The sequence below is a fragment of the Wyeomyia smithii genome, chromosome 2 (genome assembly GCF_029784165.1).
Source record: "Wyeomyia smithii strain HCP4-BCI-WySm-NY-G18 chromosome 2, ASM2978416v1, whole genome shotgun sequence".
Lineage (NCBI taxonomy): Eukaryota > Metazoa > Arthropoda > Insecta > Diptera > Culicidae > Wyeomyia > Wyeomyia smithii.
In genome coordinates, this window is record NC_073695.1 from 203,585,759 (window position 1) to 203,607,223 (window position 21,465).

The following is a 21,465-nucleotide window of genomic DNA, read 5'->3' on the forward strand; positions in this document are numbered from 1 at the left end:
GTTGCATAAATTATTCCTCCATTGCCATCAGTCCTTTCGTACCCTTTTGGAGCAAAATGTGATTAAATAACTGTGAACCCTTACTGCTGCTTTGCTGAAGGCGCGATGGCGATGACCGGTGGGTAGGTTTTTTCTCTCTGTTCATTAGCATAATCAATCCTAATAGAGGGCCATTTCTTATCACCCACCACCGCAGTAGAGCTTGAGCCCCCCCCCCCAAGAATCCCTCTAGGACTTTAAGCTCTTTTTAAAAACGAGCGAACCGTACGTGAAAATAACTGATGCTCCAAATCCGAACTCAGGGGAATGCGAGTAAACATCATTGGAAGGTACAAGGTACCTACAAACAGAGAGCCTCGATTGACTCAGCAGGAAATTTAATTGCCCCTCGTCTCATTGGCGGCGCATGTCATTTGTGTGCGGTCCCGTGAAAGTCGGCTGCTAGAGCATATACGACGTGTAGGTGCAATAAAGTTCATTCATAAGTGCCGGCCCCAATAGCTGGTTAAGATGTGGCAATTAGTGTCTGACTGACCGGAAATTTCCAATCAACGTTCAAACTCTTCCCAGTGGAAATAAAGAATAAATAAATAAAAAAAACTCCCGGTGCAATATTTTGAAACATAAAAGTGGGGTTCTGTTTTGCAATTGTTTGAATGGTGAAATCGAGCGGCTGAATATGGGCATTCTGCTCGCGATTTCGATTACCGGTGGTTTGGTACTATTGTGGTATGATTTATATAATTATTGATGAACAACAATCCTGTTTGGTGATTTATGAGGGTTAATTACTCACGTGTGAAAGTTTTACAGCTTGATAATGATATTCTTTTCATTTTTTATCGTTTCCTTGTTTTTTTTTTTTTATTACGATGTATCGCGTATAATAAGCGAAATCTTAATGAATTAGGTTTGAAGCAATGGTAGCGAAAACTTTTTACTAATAATGCATTTTTGTGAGAGACGCTTCTTTAACTAAATCGCTATTTCTGTTTGCTTAGAAGCGTTACTAACCAAAATGAACGAAAATAACCACAGAATTTTGATGAAACTTTTCTTATTTAAACGAAACTTTGCGCAAATGTTTGGCTGAGAAAATTAATTATTCTACAAGAGTAGACAATTGTTTTTGGCTCAAGGCTTGAGACACACTCAAACATTTTAGATCAGAAATGATGGTGATGATGACTATCTCGCCACATACCTCTACAAAGGTTTGAGCTGGATGATTCATCTATAGATAGTAAATGTAGTCTTAATTTAAATCAGTTATTTACGATTAACAACGAGCTGATTTTACTCCTAGATATAAATTTCGTCAGAAAACTTGTTTTCTGTTTGGAGATACATTGTTTGGAGATACATATGTTAATTGTTGTTGAACAATCTTTTCAAAAGTAAACGTGGAAAAATGCAGTACTATTTCTTCGAATAGAAAGCGAGAATCTATCAAATTTGACTATTCTATATCATCACAGCACCTTTTCCGTGTGCAATGTGTAAAGGATCTTTGAGTATACTTGGGATTCATATTTAAGATGGCCGATAAATTTCGAGGCCCGTTATGCTTTAAAGCATGTTATGCAAACTGGCCCAACTGAATGAAAATGATACAGAAAAAAGTCGTACGCTATGCTCTTCGTTATCTCCCATGGCGAGGTATTAACCACCGGAGCTACGCCGCCATATTGCACAAGCCGGTTTCACTGCTAAATTACTGACTGACCACATCGACTGCCCAGCCATATTAGTACATCTACATTTGTATACTTTTGAAAGGCTGTTGCGCCAAAGAAGTTACCTGTGGATCCTCGGAATCGATTGGATGGTTCTCATGATCCAATTCGTGTTATTTGCCACCGTTTCAAGAGGTATATGAGCTGTTTGACTTCGACATATCAATCAATGCGTTCCGTCAGCGACTCCTGGATGCTTTTTGATGACAAAAACTGTTTAGATTTAATTTCAATTTATTGCAATTTATTCATGTTAGATGAGTGTAATTTTGTAAAAATAAAAAAAGAAATGAGCTACTCTTTTGTGGCTTTCATAAAAATAAAAATTTTTGAAAAATGAGCATTTTTATAATTAATTCCTAATTTTTCTCTTGACCCTCTTTCAAATATGTTATTAGTGGGTGTATTTTTTTAGAGAGACAAAATTATTATTTACAGTTTTGCCAAAGACGTCACACCGATCAAACAAACCGTTTCGGCTTTAAAAATATTTGTAAGCATCAATTTCTTCTCAACATAGAATTTTTAAACAGCTCCTCAATGATGAGTCGTGTTTCCAAAAATAAAACCAATAGTGAAAAATGGAATCTTTTGCCCGTAGTTTAAGCCAAATCAAGAATGGCAAAAAGCATTAAAACCGGGACATTTTTTTTTTTTTTTTGAAACTGCTCTACACCATTCTCCTTTGGAAGGAGTAATGCAGCGCAAAGTGACAGGTCTCTGAACACAAATCGGAAATCAAAGCCTTACGGTATTTTTAAAATCATTGAAAATGACATAAAATGCCAATTTTGGGTTGCTGAATTCTTTTCTGATGTCAGAAAATGTTGTTCACCTAAAATACCGTTAGACCTTTCTTATTAACCCCTTCCCCGCGGGTTGTGCCATATGGCATCACCTGTCAAATAAACTTTGATAACGGTTAGAGAAGAGAAGAAGAAGAAGAGAAGAGAAGAGAAGAAGAGTTAGAGAAGAGATTGATCTTCAACATGCAATACAGTTTGTGCCAATTATGCATGCGGTTGCTGAGTAATAAGAGTTTGAATGTCATTTTTCGATGTAAAAACTGATCTCTCCCCGCGGGGATGAGGTAAGAAATTTTTTTTAACTCATTGGTATATTGGTTCTTATCGAAAAAAAAACTAGACCTGTACCTTTTTCTTTATTTAGTCTTTAGGGAGCTCCTTTTTGAATAAGGGGTTGTCCATGAGAGAGCTTCGTAGCCGCAAGGTTACAGAGTCCGCTTTGATAAGCGAGTGGTCGTGGGTTCGAACCGTAGTAGAATCAGGCCATTTGGTTGTCAAAGGACTTTAACATGGGCTCATTCACAGGCTCTCCACTGCATACCCTTCCTTCAAGCTGAATTCTATAGTACCCTTGCTGACTTTCATCCTAACAAAAAAGTCCCTCTTATAATAAAACTGTTCTGAGTAACGTATGATAGTTCTCTTCAGGGAATTGTAATTATGACGCGGTCTTGGCTGGAGGAAAGAGGTTTCGATTAGACTCCTTCCTCTTGACAAAAATAAAAGTCCTACTTATAATAAACCTGACCAAAGGTGAAGCATTGAGTGCCTTTTCAGGGAATTGCGATTGTGACGCGGTGTTGATAGGTAGAACGAGGTTCGATAAGACTCCTTCCTCTTGACAAAATAAGTCCCTCTTAGAATAAAACTGGCCAGAGAGGAACGTTAGGTGTAGCCTCAGTTCAGGGAATTGTAATTTGGCGATATTGGTAGGATAAAAAAGAGGCTCGGTATAATAGAGCAGTAAGCTTGAAATGGAAGGGTAAACTCTCACACACAAGCACGAATATAAATAAATAAAACAAAGCGTATCATTCACTTCAATAGTGATACTGCCAATAATATGAAGTGCGGAGTACGGAAAACACCTGGGCAATTTCACAATAGATCAATACGTCTCTGGTTGCAGTGATGAGTATACACAGAGGAATAGAAAAGGGGTTGTCCAAAAACCGACATTTTTTTCAAAAATTCGATCTATTTAAAATCTTTTAAGGGCAAATTGAAGGTAATGAATAGACCTTTCAAAAAAAAAAAAAAGAAATCGTATGTCAGAGGACATTCTTTTTTTTGCATTGTTACGGCTTTGCGACTCACTATTATTCTGGCCTTGGAGTAACGATGTGAAAACTGTGACCTGAAAATTCGAAAAGTAGGGTAATTTTTTCATAGGCTGCCCACTAACCGATCGTTCCAAACTGTTTCACAAGATTCTGCGGCACACATGTGCTTTGAATTACATGTGTTTTGGCCTTCCCGCAAATTTTCCGTTTTGAACTTGATTTAAAGACTGGTTGTATTTTTGGCAAACGTTAAAAAATGACAAAAAGTAACATGAATTTCCCTTTGAAACTAAAATTGTTGATCCAAAATCTGATAAAAATTGAGGGAGTTACATGTTTTTGAAGTTACGGTTAAAATGGTGATTTTGAGTTGATATTCAAGAAGAATGCACAGATTAAACAACAAATTTTCATGAAATCATTGAACAAATGAACAAAATACGCTTACGTGCTCTTATAGAATCGTTCAGTATTGTATATTTAGTAAACTTAGCTAGATTTATCCTGAATTTTGTAAAACAAACCATTTTGCACAACGCTTCCATATCCATCTCAAAACTTAAATCACTGCTCAATTATTCATCTCACGACTCCCCCATATTCATCACACTGCAATGCACTGTTAATTATGAATAAATCACATTATCATGAATGAACGTAGCCGCAGCCCGTCGTAGTAGGTTACCTAGATATCCGCTGTAATTGTTTACGTGCAAATATGGTAACCTAGGTAACCACTGCAGTGCTGTCCATTTATATCAATTATGTCGGAATAATTCAACATTTTCAGTATGATTTGTTCGTATTAACAGAAACCAATTTGGCAACTTTTGATTTTCTTCAAAGCAGTAAAAACAGATGAAAATACATGCAGTTGAAATTTAGGAATTGTAGAAATTCATCTCATATATTTCTGCTAATTCAAGCTTGTTTTTGGAAATTTGAGGTGTAGTGAATGATTTTGTTTAGTGATTAAAATAAAAACAGGTCCGCTAGTGATGAAAAAAACTTTGGTTGGCTGCTGAACGAGTCCAATTGTAGCCGTACAGAACAATGCGTGGATTTTGTTTTTTGAGGTAGGTGATTGAAATAGATGAGTTTACGAGTGCAGATGCCTGACTATTATATCAAATTTAGAGCTTTTAAGTGAGTTTTTGAGGATTCTAATTTGTGAGAAATCTAAAGTGAACTAAGGAGGATCTATTCCATGGATTAGCAGATCGATTTAGTTAGAAAATATGCATTTTTTTCTATTTTCAATTGTGTTTTTATGTTGTATGCGATGAATATATGGGCTGAAATGAATAATGGAGCAGTTCCCCTATGAGTAAAAAATGCTATTTTTTGCTTTTGGTTATTTTTTTTTGAATCACGACTAGTGAGGACTGTGTAAAAATGCTATTCAGAAAAAAAATTGATGATCACAATTTTTTTAGAGTCAAAACGCTTTAATTGATAGGTGTGACGTGTTCGTTGTTCGACAAAGATGCAGATAATTTTGTCTTTCCGAAAAAAAAATACACACCAAGAAACCTCACTTTTCAAAACTGAAATCAATTTCTTTTTGAAAAGAACAAAACAAAAGTGAGTTAAAATTTTTCAGAAAAACAGAAAAACAATAAAGCCAAAACGTTTGGTTTGATTATCATAACGTCTTCTGCGAAATTGTAGACAGTAGTTTTGTCGTCCAAGAAACAAATGTGCACCATGAGATAGAAAGGTGTTTTAGAAAAAAAAAAACGCAAATATCTATCTATCTATATCTATAAAAATGCAGTCCGGTCTGTCTGTCTGTCTGATCAATATAGGCTCGGAAACTACCGAACCGATCGACCTAAAAATTTGTGTGTAAGGGTTTTAGGGGCCGAGAAAGGTTCCTGTGATGGTTTGAGACCCCTCCCTCTTCTGGAAGGGAGGGGTCCCATACAAATGAAACACATCTCAAAAACTAACCAAGCAAATGGAGCCAAATTTGGTAAGTGGATGTTTTCAGGGGTAACAAATATATCCATAATGGTTTAACACCCCTCTCTCTTCTACAAGGAAGGGGTCCCATACAAATGAAATACAAATTTCGCACAGCTCGAGAACCAATCAACCAAATACAACCAAATTTGGTATCTGAATGTTTTTAGAGGTAACAAATATGTCCATAATGGTTCGAATCCCCTCCCTCTTCTGTGAGGGAGGGGTTCCAAACAAATGAAACACAAAATTGCTGCTTATCTCGAGAACTAACCAACTTAAAGGAACCAAATTTGGCAGGTGAATGTTTTTAGGGGTAACAAATATATCCATAATGGTTTGACACCCCTCCCTCTTTTATAAGGGAGGGGTCCCATACAAATGAAACTCAAATTTTGCACAGCTCAAAAACCAATCAAGCAAATTTAACCAAATTTGGCAAGTGAATGTTTTTAGGTGTAACAAACATGTCCATAACCCTTCCCTTCGACACCCTTCCTTCTTCTGGCATGTCTCCAAATACCATTTAGAAATTTAAGATGGCGACTTCTGGTTTCTGAAAAACAGCGGCAAATGATCAAATACCACCCAATATGCCACAAATCGACCTCAGACAACATTTCGAATGGTAAGATAGCGACTTCCGGTGTCTGGAAAACAGCCAAAAATGACAGAATACCACCCAATATGAGTGTTTTTTTAACCAGAATGACGAGCAGTGGTCAGAAGTTGTCTCCAAATGCCATTTTGTAATCCAAGATGGCGACTTACGGTTTCTGAAAAATAGCCTGAAGTGACCAAATACCACCCAATATGTCTATTACCGGATCCAGAATGATGCAAGGAGCTAAAAATTGACCTCAGACACCACTTTGAATTGTAAAATGGCAACTTCTGGGAAACAGCCAAAAATAACTGAATACTACTACATATGGATATTTTCGTAATCGAAATGATGTATAGAAGCTAAGCATTGACCCTGGACACCATTTTTAATTCGAAGATGACCACTCTCAGTTTCTGGAAAACATCGAAAATAACTGAAATGCATTCAATATATTTCCGGAATAGAGGTGATGTACAAAAGCCAAAAGTTGAGGATGTTGTCATCCCGATAAAACCAATCATTTCAAACGATATAAACAAATCGCAACGAATCAATGAATTTGAAATGTTTAAAATTATTAAATTAAACACTAAAATAGGCGGGACGAAGATAGCCGGGTCAGCTAAAATAATTATAAATTAAATATCACAGAAACTCACTTCTTTTGAGTATGAATTTTTTCTCCTAAAACTACACATTATAAGCTAATCAAAAATAGTTAGCTGAACTTGAAGAAATAAAAAATTAAAAAAAATTTATTTGTCAAGAATACAAACTTCAATTTTTTGTATCATTTATAGACACTCGGCGCGGAAAAAGACTTGATGCTCCAGATTTTGTGCTGACATAAATCAAACGACGAGACTATTTTTTGAGCTCATGTTGAAGGGTATCATTTTTATGTTTAAGTAAATGCAAGTTGAAAACAAGCTAAAAAGAAAGGCACATTCCCTGCTGTTTTGAGCATAATTGAAGCACTTTGTCCACTGGCAAGTTCATGGCATCTGTTTTTCAGGATGTACTTGAAACAAATAATTTGTCAAGTTGCTGAAGTGTTTGTAAAATAAAATCGGGTATAAATGGCCTCGAGAAGAGGAAAATTGATCCATCTACAAAATGCACTAGTTCTCAAATGTTAAAATATACCAGCACAACTGTACTTTTTTAAGCGATAGTTTGTGCACTTTTCGACTTACGTGTAATTGAGCTCCAAGTATTAGTGAATCGAAGTGGTATTGGGAGCGACATCTGCGTTTGAGACTGAGCTCGTGGGAAACGTTCGAGTATTGAATATTATTTTGATGTGGTTGGATAGAATCTGCCACACCTTCCCCCTTGGGAAAGAATGATGTAGCGACGCGAAATATTCAAAATACATTAAACTAAAACACTAAACGTTCATTAATGGCAGTTTTCGAGTAATCTTCTTAGAGAAATGTTCTGATCCCAATTGTATTATGGTCCAGAAGATTAGGGAGAAATGTTTGTCTAGAGCTTAATGGCAATATTCTAGAAAAAAATTCTACAAAGTTATCACTTATAATAGAACGCTAATTTTTATGTTACATATTATAAATTATAATGACCAACATTTAACTTTCTTATTTTGGGAGAGAGAGGGAGATATAAAGTTCGATAATGGTTAAGTTAAAAAAACATTGTATTAAAAAGTTTTTTTACCTACAATAATACCCGATCTATATTTAAAAGGGGCCACCCACATACCACGTGGACAGCTTTGAGGGGGGGGGGGTTGGCTAATGTCCACGGTCCATACAATTTTTTTAGAATTTATATGGGCAGTTGCCCATGTCAATTTTTACATCAAAACTGTCTTAAAACGATTTTCAGAGCATTTTAAGACACACATTTCTCAATACTAAAATATAGCTGTCAACTCCATTCAATTGGTCGCGTGCTGATGATTCGCTCCACAAGTACAATAGTGAAACTTCAGGTATAAGAGTTAGAGCATTGTACTATTTGACAAACTTGTAGTACTACTTAGGGACTACAAGTTTGTCATACATTGTTTCACAAAATTGCATTTGTGGAACGAGCTATCGGCACGCGGCGATAAAACACCCCAAAATTGAATATGCAACCTTGCTCAAAGTTATTGATATTTTCCAGAATAAATACGCCTTTATATTTTTTACAAAACATAAAAAAATATCGAATGGTCTCATGTTTTTTTCAAGTTGAAGACATGATGAAAATAATATTTTTTTTTAATTTCTGTAGATTTTCATCAACAATCAAATCAATTGGTCAAAAGTTACAAATATTTGTGAAAAAATTAAAATTTTTTCTGGGCACCCTATTCCGGAACTGAGATTGTTTTCAATTAACCCATTATGGCCCAGGTGTTCGATTTATCGAACAATAGTTAAGAAATTTTTTACGCATAGCTGAGACGCGATAAAAAAATTCTGTTTTCTGTATTTGATAGCTGGTAATAGGAACAAAAAACGTGCCGGGCATCCCTATCCTCCCATCCCGTAGGGAGGGCAGCGTTTCGGGCAAATGTGTTCAAAAACACAATTTTCCAATATTTTTTTAAACTAAAAAAAATAGTTGAAACTCTAAACATTGAATATATCAGTAGCTAGTAGATTATAAATCAAATTATTTTTATACTATATATGTATATTTCACTAGCATTACAACGCGCGCGTCACTTGGTTAAAAATGACTGTTCGTTTTACCGAACAGTGATCCAATACGTGTTCACCAAAGTGCCTTGTAAATCAATTTTAATCGCTATGAAACACGACTTTCCGAAGTTCGATTAAGCTGAAATTTTGCATACGGACTTCTTTCGAGAAGCCATATTGCTAAACAAAATTTGAAGATCAAACAAAATTTGAAGATCAAATTTGATCAAAAATCAAAATCCTAATTCAGACATTGTCACAAACCCGCACTTTTCAACTGTAACAAATGTAATGCTCATGTATATTTTAAATGTTTTTAAGCTTTTGTACCACATAGAGAACAAATTTTAATATAATCATGTTTTCCAGGATTCTTCACAATATATTTTTTTATTACACATTGACCCACTGTTAATCACATATTCTGTTGTTGTCGGTTGTGGGAAGTCGATAAAAATTTTTTGATTAAAACAATACAAACCTTTGGTGTTGTGAAAATCACGTTGAAAAAAAACTGGTTCTAGGTCCAGGCCATAATGTGTTGAGATCACTTCCTGCCATTTTTAACAGAATTCAAGTATTTTGTTAACTGACAGGCTCATCGCATCGGTTTTCTAGGATGCGCGTGGAATAAGTCATGCGTAAACCCACTGAACCGTTTGGATGATGAAATTGGGTATACGGCCGTTTTCGACATAAGGAAAATTATTCTATAAAAAATGCTCCGGTCCACAAATGCGACTATGTACTGCTGGAAGCAATGTTTAACAGAATATTTGTCAAAAAATCTTCAAGATTTTTACCATTTACACATTGTTACAGTATACTGTAGTCTGATTTTCTAACTGCTTAACACCTGTTTATTTGAAATCATTTCGTCGCTTCGCCCAATATTAAAACAACAATCTGGTAATCAACAAAAAAATTGAACTCGTTTTTAGTTAAGAGAACCCATTTATTATATTATTGGCCGACCGAATTTACACCATCCAGAAAAAGTGAAATGAGAGCCGCATTTGCTCAATTTGGATTAAAACCATTAGTATGCTCTCAGCGAGTTTTTGTTGAAGTTTAGCAAAAGCCAATTTTTCACTTGGATTCATAATCGCGAACGAAACATAGGTCACTTCTTTACATTAAAACATTGAAATGAGCAGAGCCAATCATCTCCGTAGAAGGTGCAAACTGTTTCGTCTTTCGTTAGGCCATGGCATCGGTTTTATGGGATGCGCATGGAATAAGTATTGCGTGAAATCGACAAAAAAAAACTGCGTTTACTGAAAAACCGACAACAAACATCATTATTTGTCGAAAAGTCTCCAGACTTTTGCTTTTCATACATTGTTTTTGTATTTGGCATCCAAATCCGGGTTGACGTATCTCTTTTTCAGTTTCAGTCAATGATGATGTTTCGATTTTCTTAGTCGAAAATCTGCGAAACCAAATGTTTGGCTTTTTTCTTCAATTCTATTCCCCTCATACGCATTTTCAACCATTTTGCGTTAAACATCATAGCTTGAAATAGAGGAACAGTACAAAATTCCAATTTCTCAACCGTTTAATATAAAAAACATTAATTCGAGAATCATTTCTTTTGTTCACTTTGTTCGCAATGCCGAGGCAGGGGGTAAAAAAACAATATCGTTTTCACGCTCTCCATATTTGTAATTGAAAAAATCTACACAGCATCTATATCCTAGCAACTCGATTACAGAAGATATCCGCGAAAAAAAAAACTACTCCAACTTCGCTCGAAAACGGTACAGGTCAAACAAGAAAACAACATCTACTATGTTTATACTTATTTTAATGAAAAACGTTTTCGCCCGAGCTTAACTTGCACAATAAATAAAAACCTGTGCGGGAGAGGAAGGAAAAAAACGCGATTTCCTTCCCACTTCCAATCGCGAGGCAACCTCATCCTTTATTTTCTCGCAAGTAATTTACCTTCTGAACGATTCACTTAGTTCATGCTCGTGGCTTCTTCGCTGCTATACCTACACCCTGGGAGGGATCAGTGAACTTTGGGCTTCTATCGCGCACCGTTTTACGATGCGATTTACACCCTTTGCCGATCCGCCCTGCTGTCGAGGGAGAGAGAGAGAGTGCTGCGTACCGACACACCGCGACCGGTGCGTTTGAAATCCATCCAGCCAGCTAATCCCGCTTTAGTAACGCCTTCAATCAATTTTCCAAGGTCACGATCTAATTTTCGAAGCTACCCACAGCTTCGACCCGCAAGGTGAAGCCATTAGTTTTCTAATCGCTTTAGCACGAAATCAACTCAACGCACCAAGGAACGGCCGACCGGCCGATAAGGCAATTTCGCAGGAGCTCGAATTTCACCGCAGATAATGAGAAATAAAAATAGAAAACAAAAAGATTATCAATATTCTCATGCATGACTCCGCCCTTTTTCCGTGCCCGGTCTCTCGACACTATCGGAACTCCATTGCGGCGTTAAAAGTTTATGTTTTAGCACGTTCGAGTTGGGTCGGAATTAATCAGTGCAGTCACGCGGTAATGGGACCGATTTCCGCGCAGCATTGTGGTCCCAGCGCGTTTGATTAAACGGTGATGTCCGGAACGTTTCCGACAATAGAGGAGGGAAAATGGTTATCAAGCGGCTTTATTGAATTTCTCGGCGAGCAGAAAGTGCGTGTATGAAAGTTCTGCAAAACAACACCGCGGTTCCAAAAGTGATCTACATTTTACGGGATGATTCTTGAAAAATACGTTGTTCTTGCGCGATCCTCCGTGCACCTTCTCAAGCAGCGCGCGAAGAGTTCGTCAATCTCGAGGGCCCTCATCGGACAGTTTCAACACCCAAGTGACGATGAATTGCTGCTGCGTAGTATGAAGTACTTGTTTACCCCGCGCAAATATTGTTTAAATTGAAGTATAATTGATTTGCGCTGCCGAGAGTGACCCTAGGGCAGAGTGAGACATGAAACGGGAAATTGATTTCTGCGGAGCACAGCAGTGGGCAAATTTTGATTAATATCAACAGTATTATTGAATGACTCAAACCTTAGGAACCACTACCACTTGGTGGTAGTCAGGATTGATTCTAAACAGTCACCAGCGTGTGCGAGCTTAGAACCCGTGCATAGTGCACTTTTTGATCTAGTTTAATTATTTTATAACTACACAAAGTGCTTGGTGATCCATCGCTCCGAAGTGGGACTTTGCATGCGTGTCGTACGTGCCACACAAGACCGTTGCGCAAATTATTGAGTCATGCTTGAGAAATTTACTGTACGTATCGAGTCGAACCTCTAACTGGCTCCGGGGGTTTTCATCGCATGTTTTTGTAATTGAAACCCATCACCTCGTTGATTTTTTGCTTTGTTCATAAATAATAATCTAGGATGCGAAGGAAGAGGATGCATCGGCGGGTTGCGGCGAGTAATCGTGCATCGAATCAAAACCTAGTTCGTACTTCACTGTCGTGAAGCAACGCTGCAATCGCTAGCAGTAAACCCGGATTCTGGCCTAGTCGATTGGCAAAACAAATTTAAATTAATCGCCGCTCATATTTTTCATGTCATCTAAAATCACACTCTTACCTCTCTTCTTTCCGTTTCTTTTGCAGAATCAGGCAGCTCTTCTCCGGCCACACTCACGCCAACAGCGGCTAGCGCTCCCAGTAGCCACACCGTAGCTCCCCTCGACGACGAACCGAACGGCAGTCCGACTGCCACGATTATGGACCAGATGAATAATGTGGTGACGACAACGACGACAGCGACCGCCATTGCCAGTACCGTGTACCAGCAGACCACGTCAGTGGCCACGGCCGCCGGGTTCCTGCACAAACTAGCGGCAGCGCCTCCGGCCTTCTCACGGTTGCCACCGGACGGGCATGAATTCCCGCCGAACTTCAGCGAACCATCGTCCAACGGTAGCGGCGTCGCAGCGACAGCAACGACGATGACAGTTCTCAACGGAAACGGCGCGATCCCGCTCGGTGCCAAGGGGGATAAACATTCCAGGTAGGTAGATTCGTACGATAATGGTTTTGCGGTGCAGCAGCGCAACTTACTTCTGAAATTGCATGTTTCGAATCAGCTGCGATCGAACGATGATTTAGTTTACTGCAGTTCTATTGCCACTTGCGGTAGAACGATGGAAATTGATAGCAAGTGTGGTGCTTTCTGTATCGAGGACAGATCTGATATTGAAATACAACTTAAGTATGCGTTGAACATCCTTTGAAAATTTAAGCTTTTATAGCGGCTTCCTTATCGAGACTTTCGGCGAAAAATTTCTCTCAAAAACAAACGATTGAGACAGACAAAATTTTGTCAATTTTTAAATGGCCAGAACTTCACGAAAAATGAATCAATTTTGATGAAGCTGGTTTTATTTTACTGAAAAACTGTCCTTGTTTGCTACTATTACTTAAGAACTTGACGTGACGAACGGACACCGGAAATGTTCCGATTTTTAGGAGTGTGTGTCCGTCAATCCGTCAAGGAACCATCAAATGAAGAAAATTAATACTACAGATAAGAGACAGAAAACAAAAAAATTAATAGAAAAACGTAAAATCAAACAATGTATAAAAAAAAAACAAATAAAAACGATTTACCTGAAGTTTCAGTAATGCATAGAAAACAAAAATTTAGGAAACTAAATATAAATCACGTTACACAGAAATAGGTCATCTCTAAGATTATAAACAGTTGAACTGTTGAATTCACCATGTATATTTAACAATACACTAAAGTCGCTTTTTACGCGGGGGATACGTGCCGCGTAAAAAAAACCGCGCAAAATTTCGGAATCCGCGTAAAAAAAACTCGTAAATCCCGAAATCGCCGAAAAAAAACTCGCGTAAAAAAGCCGCGTTAAAAAGCCGCGTAAAAAACCGCGTAAAAAGTGACCTTAGTGTACTGCACTCTGTGCAATCAGAGCAAAATTTGCGAATGTTTACAAATGATATCTAATTTGCAATTCACAATCATAAAAAGAACGAAATTTAACAACAGAAAAAATAACATTAAAAATTAACAACAACAATCTGAAAGATAGGGAAACACAGGGAAAAATGCGAGTACCACATAACAGTAAAAAAATTATCATAGAAAATATAAAATCAATAGTACACAGAAATAAAAAACAAATTCTGAGCACATAACAATAACATCAAATTGAGCTAATATAAGAATGCATAAAGCAATAAATCTTTACAAATTACACAAATCGAAAATTTAAGAAAAAAATTTAACCCTTAACTTCTAGATTGAAGAATATTGCAGCTAGACCAAATAAAATAAAAAATTGAAAAATAAAATAGAATAATAAAAAACACGAGAAAAACGTGCCGTAGAATTAGAATAAAAGCTAGTAAATTGTTACATAAAATATATCCAAATTGCTACTCATAAGCGAAAAGGAAGTAAGTCTATAACGAGCTCTACAGGTCACAGGTAAAGCCTTTTCAGTTTTGCTCCAACCCCTATTTTAAATCGGAAAAACAGATAAATTGAAGAAGTGAAATAATTTCGAGATAAGATAATAAGAAGTGAGTATAAGTTTAAGAGATACGCACATCACAGGAGCAGATTAAAAAAAAACAAACAGATGACTACATACATTCATTTTTATTTATTTTTTTTAAGTCGAGAGTGAAAACATGAGATAGCACAAGTAAACAATGACATAAATAAAGGCACATAATAGTTGAAGGTATTTACTCGAAACATGAGCAAAAACAATAATACAAACCAAAAATAAACTTGTGTTTACAGATATTAATCGAAAAAAAAAATCCGGGCCTTAACATACCACTAAATCATTACAGAAAGTTTGAAATGAAAAAGAAGCTTTTTAAAAAAATAATATGAAGTGCATCGAGAATTGAAAACAAAAAATACAGAAATGCTGCTCTAAGAAAAACAACATGCCGTTATTGTTCCTGTCGCTTGGAAGGCCAAAACTTTCCGATGAGACGCTGAATTGAAGGGTTCACTCGACGAGGATCCATGCTAAACGCAGAAACATCTTGCTTCGGTGTTGATAGTACAGTAAGGTCGCTTTTTACGCGTTTTTTACGCGGGTTGCTTCTCTCCATTACTCAAAAACGGTACAAGATATCGACCTCATTTCAATCACGTTTTCCGTTTTAGGCCACGAGTGATCATATATCAATTTTTGAAAAAAATTCACAATTTTTGGTGTAAATACTCAAAATTTAAAATGTTGAATTTTGGTCTCTAGATTGGCCACTATCATATTCAAACGAGGTTTTAACGTTTTAGGACGGTTTTTTTTGTTATATTTGCAACTCAAAAAAGTCTTTTACGCGGGTCTATACAAATTTGGAACGCATCCCCCGCGTAAAAAACGACCTTAGTGTATACCCCTTAGGTCATTTCCAGGCGATTGTATGTTTTGAGAATGATTCAAATACAAGTAATATGGGCTCCTTATGATTTAAAGACAAAGGACGTTAAGCCTCATTTGTCGCATGTGAAAAAATGCTGCAGCGAAAAAAAAGAGAGAGTTCTCTTCATCGCATAGTGACGGGTGATGAAAAATGACTGCCCGGTCATGCTTATACATGGTCGTCTTAGCCACGCTGCGAAGGCTAACGGGTGACGACTGAAATTTTAGAATTTGTTTAAGGCTCTCTTACTCCACAACAAAAACGCTAAGAGAGAAATGAGAATATGTATATAGAAGCTCTCTCTTTCGTCTTTATGCCAGTATTTTTTGTTTTGTTTATGTATGCTTAGTTTCCCCAAAAAAAATCCCCAAAAAGTAAACCATTTTGAAAGCGATGATTTTCCGGTTTCGACTGTGTATAATTTTTTGCAAACCTCAATGATGATCCGTCAGGAAGGTAGTGGAAGACCGGCCAGAGTAGTGGCCAGAAAAGGACTTTTTCTTTTTGTCTAAATCATGATTCAAGCCTAGTGGTTTGGCTATCAATCAAAATGTATCACATTATGATTCCATTTCCACCAACACCATACCGATGAAAAGTATGTGTTTTGGCCAGATAAAACATAATAACATTACGTCGAAAAACACAAACGTTTTTTTAAAACCATTCGACTCCATTTGTACCCCAAATACGCAACCCAACGAATCTACCTCAGTGTCATCCAATCGAAGGTTTCTAACTAAAGATCAATGAATTGCGAATAGTTGATTAGTAGAATCAAGAGATGCATTCGAAAAGTGGACTTGGAGGCCATTCAACGCTTTTGTTCCGGCATCATAAGAAAGCTCAGTCGGAAGGCCGGTAACAGACTATTCTCAGATGTTAAATATTTTTTGTTAGTTCATATATAATAAATTAATAAAAATAATTAATAAAAAAATTACAATTTTTTAATTATCACCCGCACGTTGTGTGTTTGGTGGGACCAGGACGGTGTTATTCATTGTGAGCTATTGAAACCGAATAAAACCATCACTGGGGAACGCTTTTAACTTCAATTGATGTAATTATGCAACTGAGCAGAGCATTGTGCAAACATCGGCCACAATTAGAGCAAAGGCATAAAAAAGTGATGCTACTACATGACAACGCTCGGCCTCATACTACCATAAAGTCGTTAAAACTTACCTAGAAACGCTCAAATAGGAAGTCCTATCTCACCAGTCATAATCCACAGATATTGCTCCGTCCGATTACACTAATAAATATAGCTTTTGGCTCATTTTCCCCTGGTGAAAACATGCTCCATCCCCCAGCTGGTCTCGAGGTACGATGCTGGCCTAACAAGCCAGTCGTTGTATGTTCGAGTCCCGGCTCGGGAGAGACTGTTAGTGTCAGTAGGATCGTAGCGCTAGCCCCGCAATTGTCCTGTACACTTAACAGTCGGCTGCGAAGTCTGTGTATAGTAAAACAGAAGGTCGAATTCCGATACGGAATGTAGCACCAAGGCTTTGCATGAATACACGCTCCAGCGGAAAAAGGAAGAGTTTTCTTCATCACATCGTGACGAGTGATGGATAACGAATTCATTACATAAACCTAAAGAAAAGAAAGTCACTACCTGGCCATGCTTCTAAGTCGTCGGTTATTACTTGTTTGCCAATTGTTACTTGTTTGCCCATGGTCTGGCGGATCAGCAGTTCTGCTCATATGAAGATATCTAAAAATGATTTGGTTCGTGGATAACTTCAAAAGACAAACACTTTTATCGTTACCGTATTCGAGATCTGCCAGAACGGAAAGATAGGACGAAGTTGTAGCTTATAATGCAACAACGAAAATAAAAGAAAACAAAAACACAAAGAAAACTGCATTTATAGACTGTTACGAAAACTTTAAATACATCTTCTTTCTTGAATAAAACAAAAAATCACAGGAGGGTTGTGTGCAAAGCCACGACCGCAAGGTTGAAGTAGAATACTTTTGCACAGCTCTACTTACGGCTGTAAATTAACCTACGGCCGGCGTATCGGTTCGCGCCGCTTATCGCGTTTAGCCTGGCAGAGGCGTAATGCGCACGGCCAACACAATAGAAAGGTATTTTCACATTGAAAATTAGACACGGCTTTACTGGAGTAAGTGTTGGTAAATGCATCTACCGCTAATACCGCCGCTATCGTACGAAAAATGACGCGCGTCTAAGAACACCCGAACTGTTTCGCCGTGCCGCTTCCATTTACTTCCTTATTACATCGGCCTTAGGGAAGTACCGGCTGCACCTACCGCTGAGGCTGTCACCATATTGCTACGGGTACCCAAAGCTATTAACTCTTCAAATTAAGTGTTTTATTTGTCCTCAAAAGAACAATTGTTCAATTCCATATCGGATATGATGCAATCGCATCTCTGTAATATTACCGACAGTAATATTCTTCTAAACAAAATGATCCTACTTTTCCATTAGAGGAAGTGCCGGCTTATGTACCGCAAAAATCTCGCCCGATCGCTCGCGTTGGCGTTCAGCCTGGCAGAGGCCTGAGACGTGGTGACCAACCACAGGACAAGTGATTTGTTTAATTTGAAGGCAGCCACATGCGCAACCCGCTGCTATTGTCTGTTACTGCTGAGTGCTGATATCTGCTGCTACTGCTGTCAACGTTGTGGACGGTCCATCCAGTTCACCCTCCGACTAATGAATGTAGCTAGTTTTCCCAGAAAAACTCTTTTATAGCCAAAGGGTGCTACGTAATAGGCCACGCCTTTCAGTTCAGGTTTACCATTTCCTTATGTTCTTTAGACAAATTATTCCACAATTCGCATTTGATTTTTGTATCCAGCGAATGAACACCGATGGTGCTCTCACACACGCAACGGTTTTAACCCGTATCTTATTGCGGTTTGTAACATCAAGCGATTTCGTTTGCTCGCTGTTGCGTGTTGCATCATGTTGCAACTTGGCAGCTGGGAGACGACGAAATTCTGTTTATGCTGATTGATTGAATCGACTTCATATTAGCTCTGCATAGTCGAACTAACTGCTTTTGTGAATGCGTTCTAACAGGGCAGTTTATTATTCAATGTCGGTTATGCTGATCGCAGCCTTTGCGCTGCCCCTACAGTGGGAGGTTTACTAAATAAAGTGAAAATTAGACAACTACAACAGAATTTGATTGCATCCCGCACAGAATGTCTTCTTGTGTTGATGCCAGATAATTATTAACCTTCAATTATTTTTTTATTTGCCTTGAAAAAAGCATTTTGCGGTTCAAAATCGGTTGCTAATTACAACCTTTGAGCTGCCCTAACATTGGGGGAATTAAGATACACGGACAACATGCACTGTGGAAGCTATTTCATATTCAGTAAATTGGACGGGTGCGACAAATTTTGATTGCTAGGATGCAACACAGAGTGCTTGCTTGCGTTGACAAAAATTATTAACTTTCAATGACTTGTTTATTTGCATTGAAAAAGGCATTTTGATTTCCAAAATTGGATCTCCTGATGGCAATCTTCATGCTGTCCCAACTCTGGGGGAATAATGGCTGTCTGGCGACTTACGCTGCGAAAAACCGCGCTGCTCCTGAGACGTGGTGACCAACCACAGGGCTAGTGCTGCTGCTAAGGGAGGACGACTGCTGTTGTCGCTGTCTAGAACTATTATGAGCGGCTCCGGCTGAAACAGGCTCTTATATCGGCCAAATAGCATGTTTTCAATTTCAAGGTATATGATCCTGTCGACCGTGTTTGGGAAGCAAGCATATAACGACCAATCAGAGGTCGAATTTTTCGTTTTGACAAGGCTTGACTATTTTCAATATTACAATAGTGTGAATAATAAAATTACAATTATCTTATTTTCGGAAGAAGCTTAGAAGATTTTCCAATCTATTGTTGCAAGAACGAAGGAAATCCATCGAATACTAACCGATTTATTAGCCTTTGAAATTGGACATATTTTTCACTTTTTTCGGTTTTAGATTTTCATTTCACATCCCTATGTAGCCGAACTTCCTGAGAGAAGTATTCTACTTCAAAATTGCAGGATTTTTCGGGTCATTTTATTCTGAAATATAGATAATAAGTGTTTTCTTTCCAGTTTCAATTCAAGTTGGGATTATTTCTCGTAGGATACGCGAGTTCTCTAACTTTTCTCTTAACACTACTCATTAGCTTTTGCACAGTGTGTTCTCCGACCATTTTTACCACCTTAAGCCAATTTTTTTTAAATTTTTCAACATTGTCCGCTGGTTTGACGTATTTCCTCAGCTTTGGCGAATTTCAGGGCAGTTTGGAGGATTCATCTCCTTTGGGACATATGTGACATTATTTGTTTTATACCACCCTAGTGCATCCTTAGAGTAATGGTAGGAAGCAAGATCGGGCCAAAAGATTGGAGGATTGTTATGCTGCTTAACCATGGGTAACAACCTTTTCTGCAAACACTCTTTCACGTAAATTTTACCATTCATTGTGTCATTCGTAACGAATGGACGAGATATTTTCCCACATCCACAAATGGCCTGCCAAACCATTACCTTCTTGCCAAATTTTTCGGTGTAAATGGCTTTCACTGGTCCAGGGACATCCTCTCCCTTCGGTGGTGTATAAAATTGCGGTCCTGGCAGAGTCTTATAGTCCAGTTTTATGTAGGTTTCGTCATCCATGATAACACACCCCATTTTTTTGGTCAGAAGTTTGTCATAAAGCTTCCGAGCTCTCGGTTTCACAGATTCAGCTTGTTTTGGGTTTCGTTTTGGCTGCTTCTGCTTCCGACGGGTCTGCAGACCCACATCTCGTACTGATACTGAAGGATGCCGCTTGTAGTATTCCTTAACCTTTTTGTCCATTGTGGGATCAACAGGCCCGGGTTTTCTACCACGTCTTGCGGCATCAGTAAATGTGCACTCTTCACAACACTTCCGCAGTGCGGTTTGAACTGCTCCGACACTTATACCTTCTTCTCTGGTTAATTTTCTTATAGAAAGACCACTCACGGTGCCCCATTTGTGCACAATTCGCTTTCTTTGCTCGGGAGAAAGGCCACGCATTTTCCAAATTTCGCACTAAATGTTAGAAAAAATGACAGCATCTGTTTCTTTTGGATGTAAACAACAGGACGCAGCCAACGTTTGGTTGAATACTGCACGTTATTTGAAATGACGGTTGATCGTAAGTGTATTTCTAATTATCGGAACGGTCTAGAAATACTACAAGGTATGCAGCCCTAGGGTTGTATGAATAGGTGACGTGGGATTAAACACTGTAATTAGAGGATTTTTTGTTACAAAATATACAAAGTCTGCAGACAGAATCAATGTGTTTGCTCAGCGACTGTACGTATTTTTATTTTCAGCCTCCTCTGGAAATCAATTTTTGATATATATTCAACAACACTCGAAAGAATATCGTTTATTTCTGACGATATTATGCCTGTAGTATTTTTTGTGTGCAAACAACATGTATTTGACAAGGCACAAGCATATCGTGCTTGTTGAAGAAGCTCCATGAATTTTTCGTAATGCGTCAAAGTCAGAATTAACTCTATATCCTCAAAAACCAAATCCAGTAATACTTACGTTATCATGATGAAAGGTTTTGTCTTATTTAACTCTGATCAAATCAAATCTATAATATGGATCTTACTTTCAAAATAATATGGAAGCCCTTACAAAGGTTCATTAATTGGCAAACATAAGAAGATATTTTAAACAAAATTATTAACAAGTTCCTTCAAAAAATCGTAGCAATCCACAATTACATTTCTGTTTTTTGCTTGACAATTTTTTTCATTTGCCTACAACTACATTCGCTGTAATACGAAGACAGCTAATATACGTTTATTATGGTTAAGCTTAGAATAGTTATATATCACCTAACAATTTTGAAATGTAAAAAGAGATTCTGAATGAATACTCTTCTATAAATATATATATTTAGGAATTTAACTTTTCGATACTATCCGGTCACGATTATTTAGTGAATATCAAAGATAAAATTAAATAAATATCCGTTGC

General features: G+C 37.7%; 1 protein-coding gene across 2 annotated transcripts in view; it reads left to right on the forward strand.

Annotated features, from left to right (window-relative positions):
• LOC129719830 (uncharacterized) overlaps window positions 1–21,465 on the forward strand; it is a 615,095-nt gene that overhangs the window by 586,495 nt on the left and 7,135 nt on the right. For both annotated transcript variants that reach the window (XM_055671238.1, XM_055671239.1), the window contains exon 6: window positions 12,650–13,049. In XM_055671238.1, the coding sequence (XP_055527213.1) occupies window positions 12,650–13,049 (400 nt within the window). The remainder of the gene's footprint in view (window positions 1–12,649; window positions 13,050–21,465) is intronic.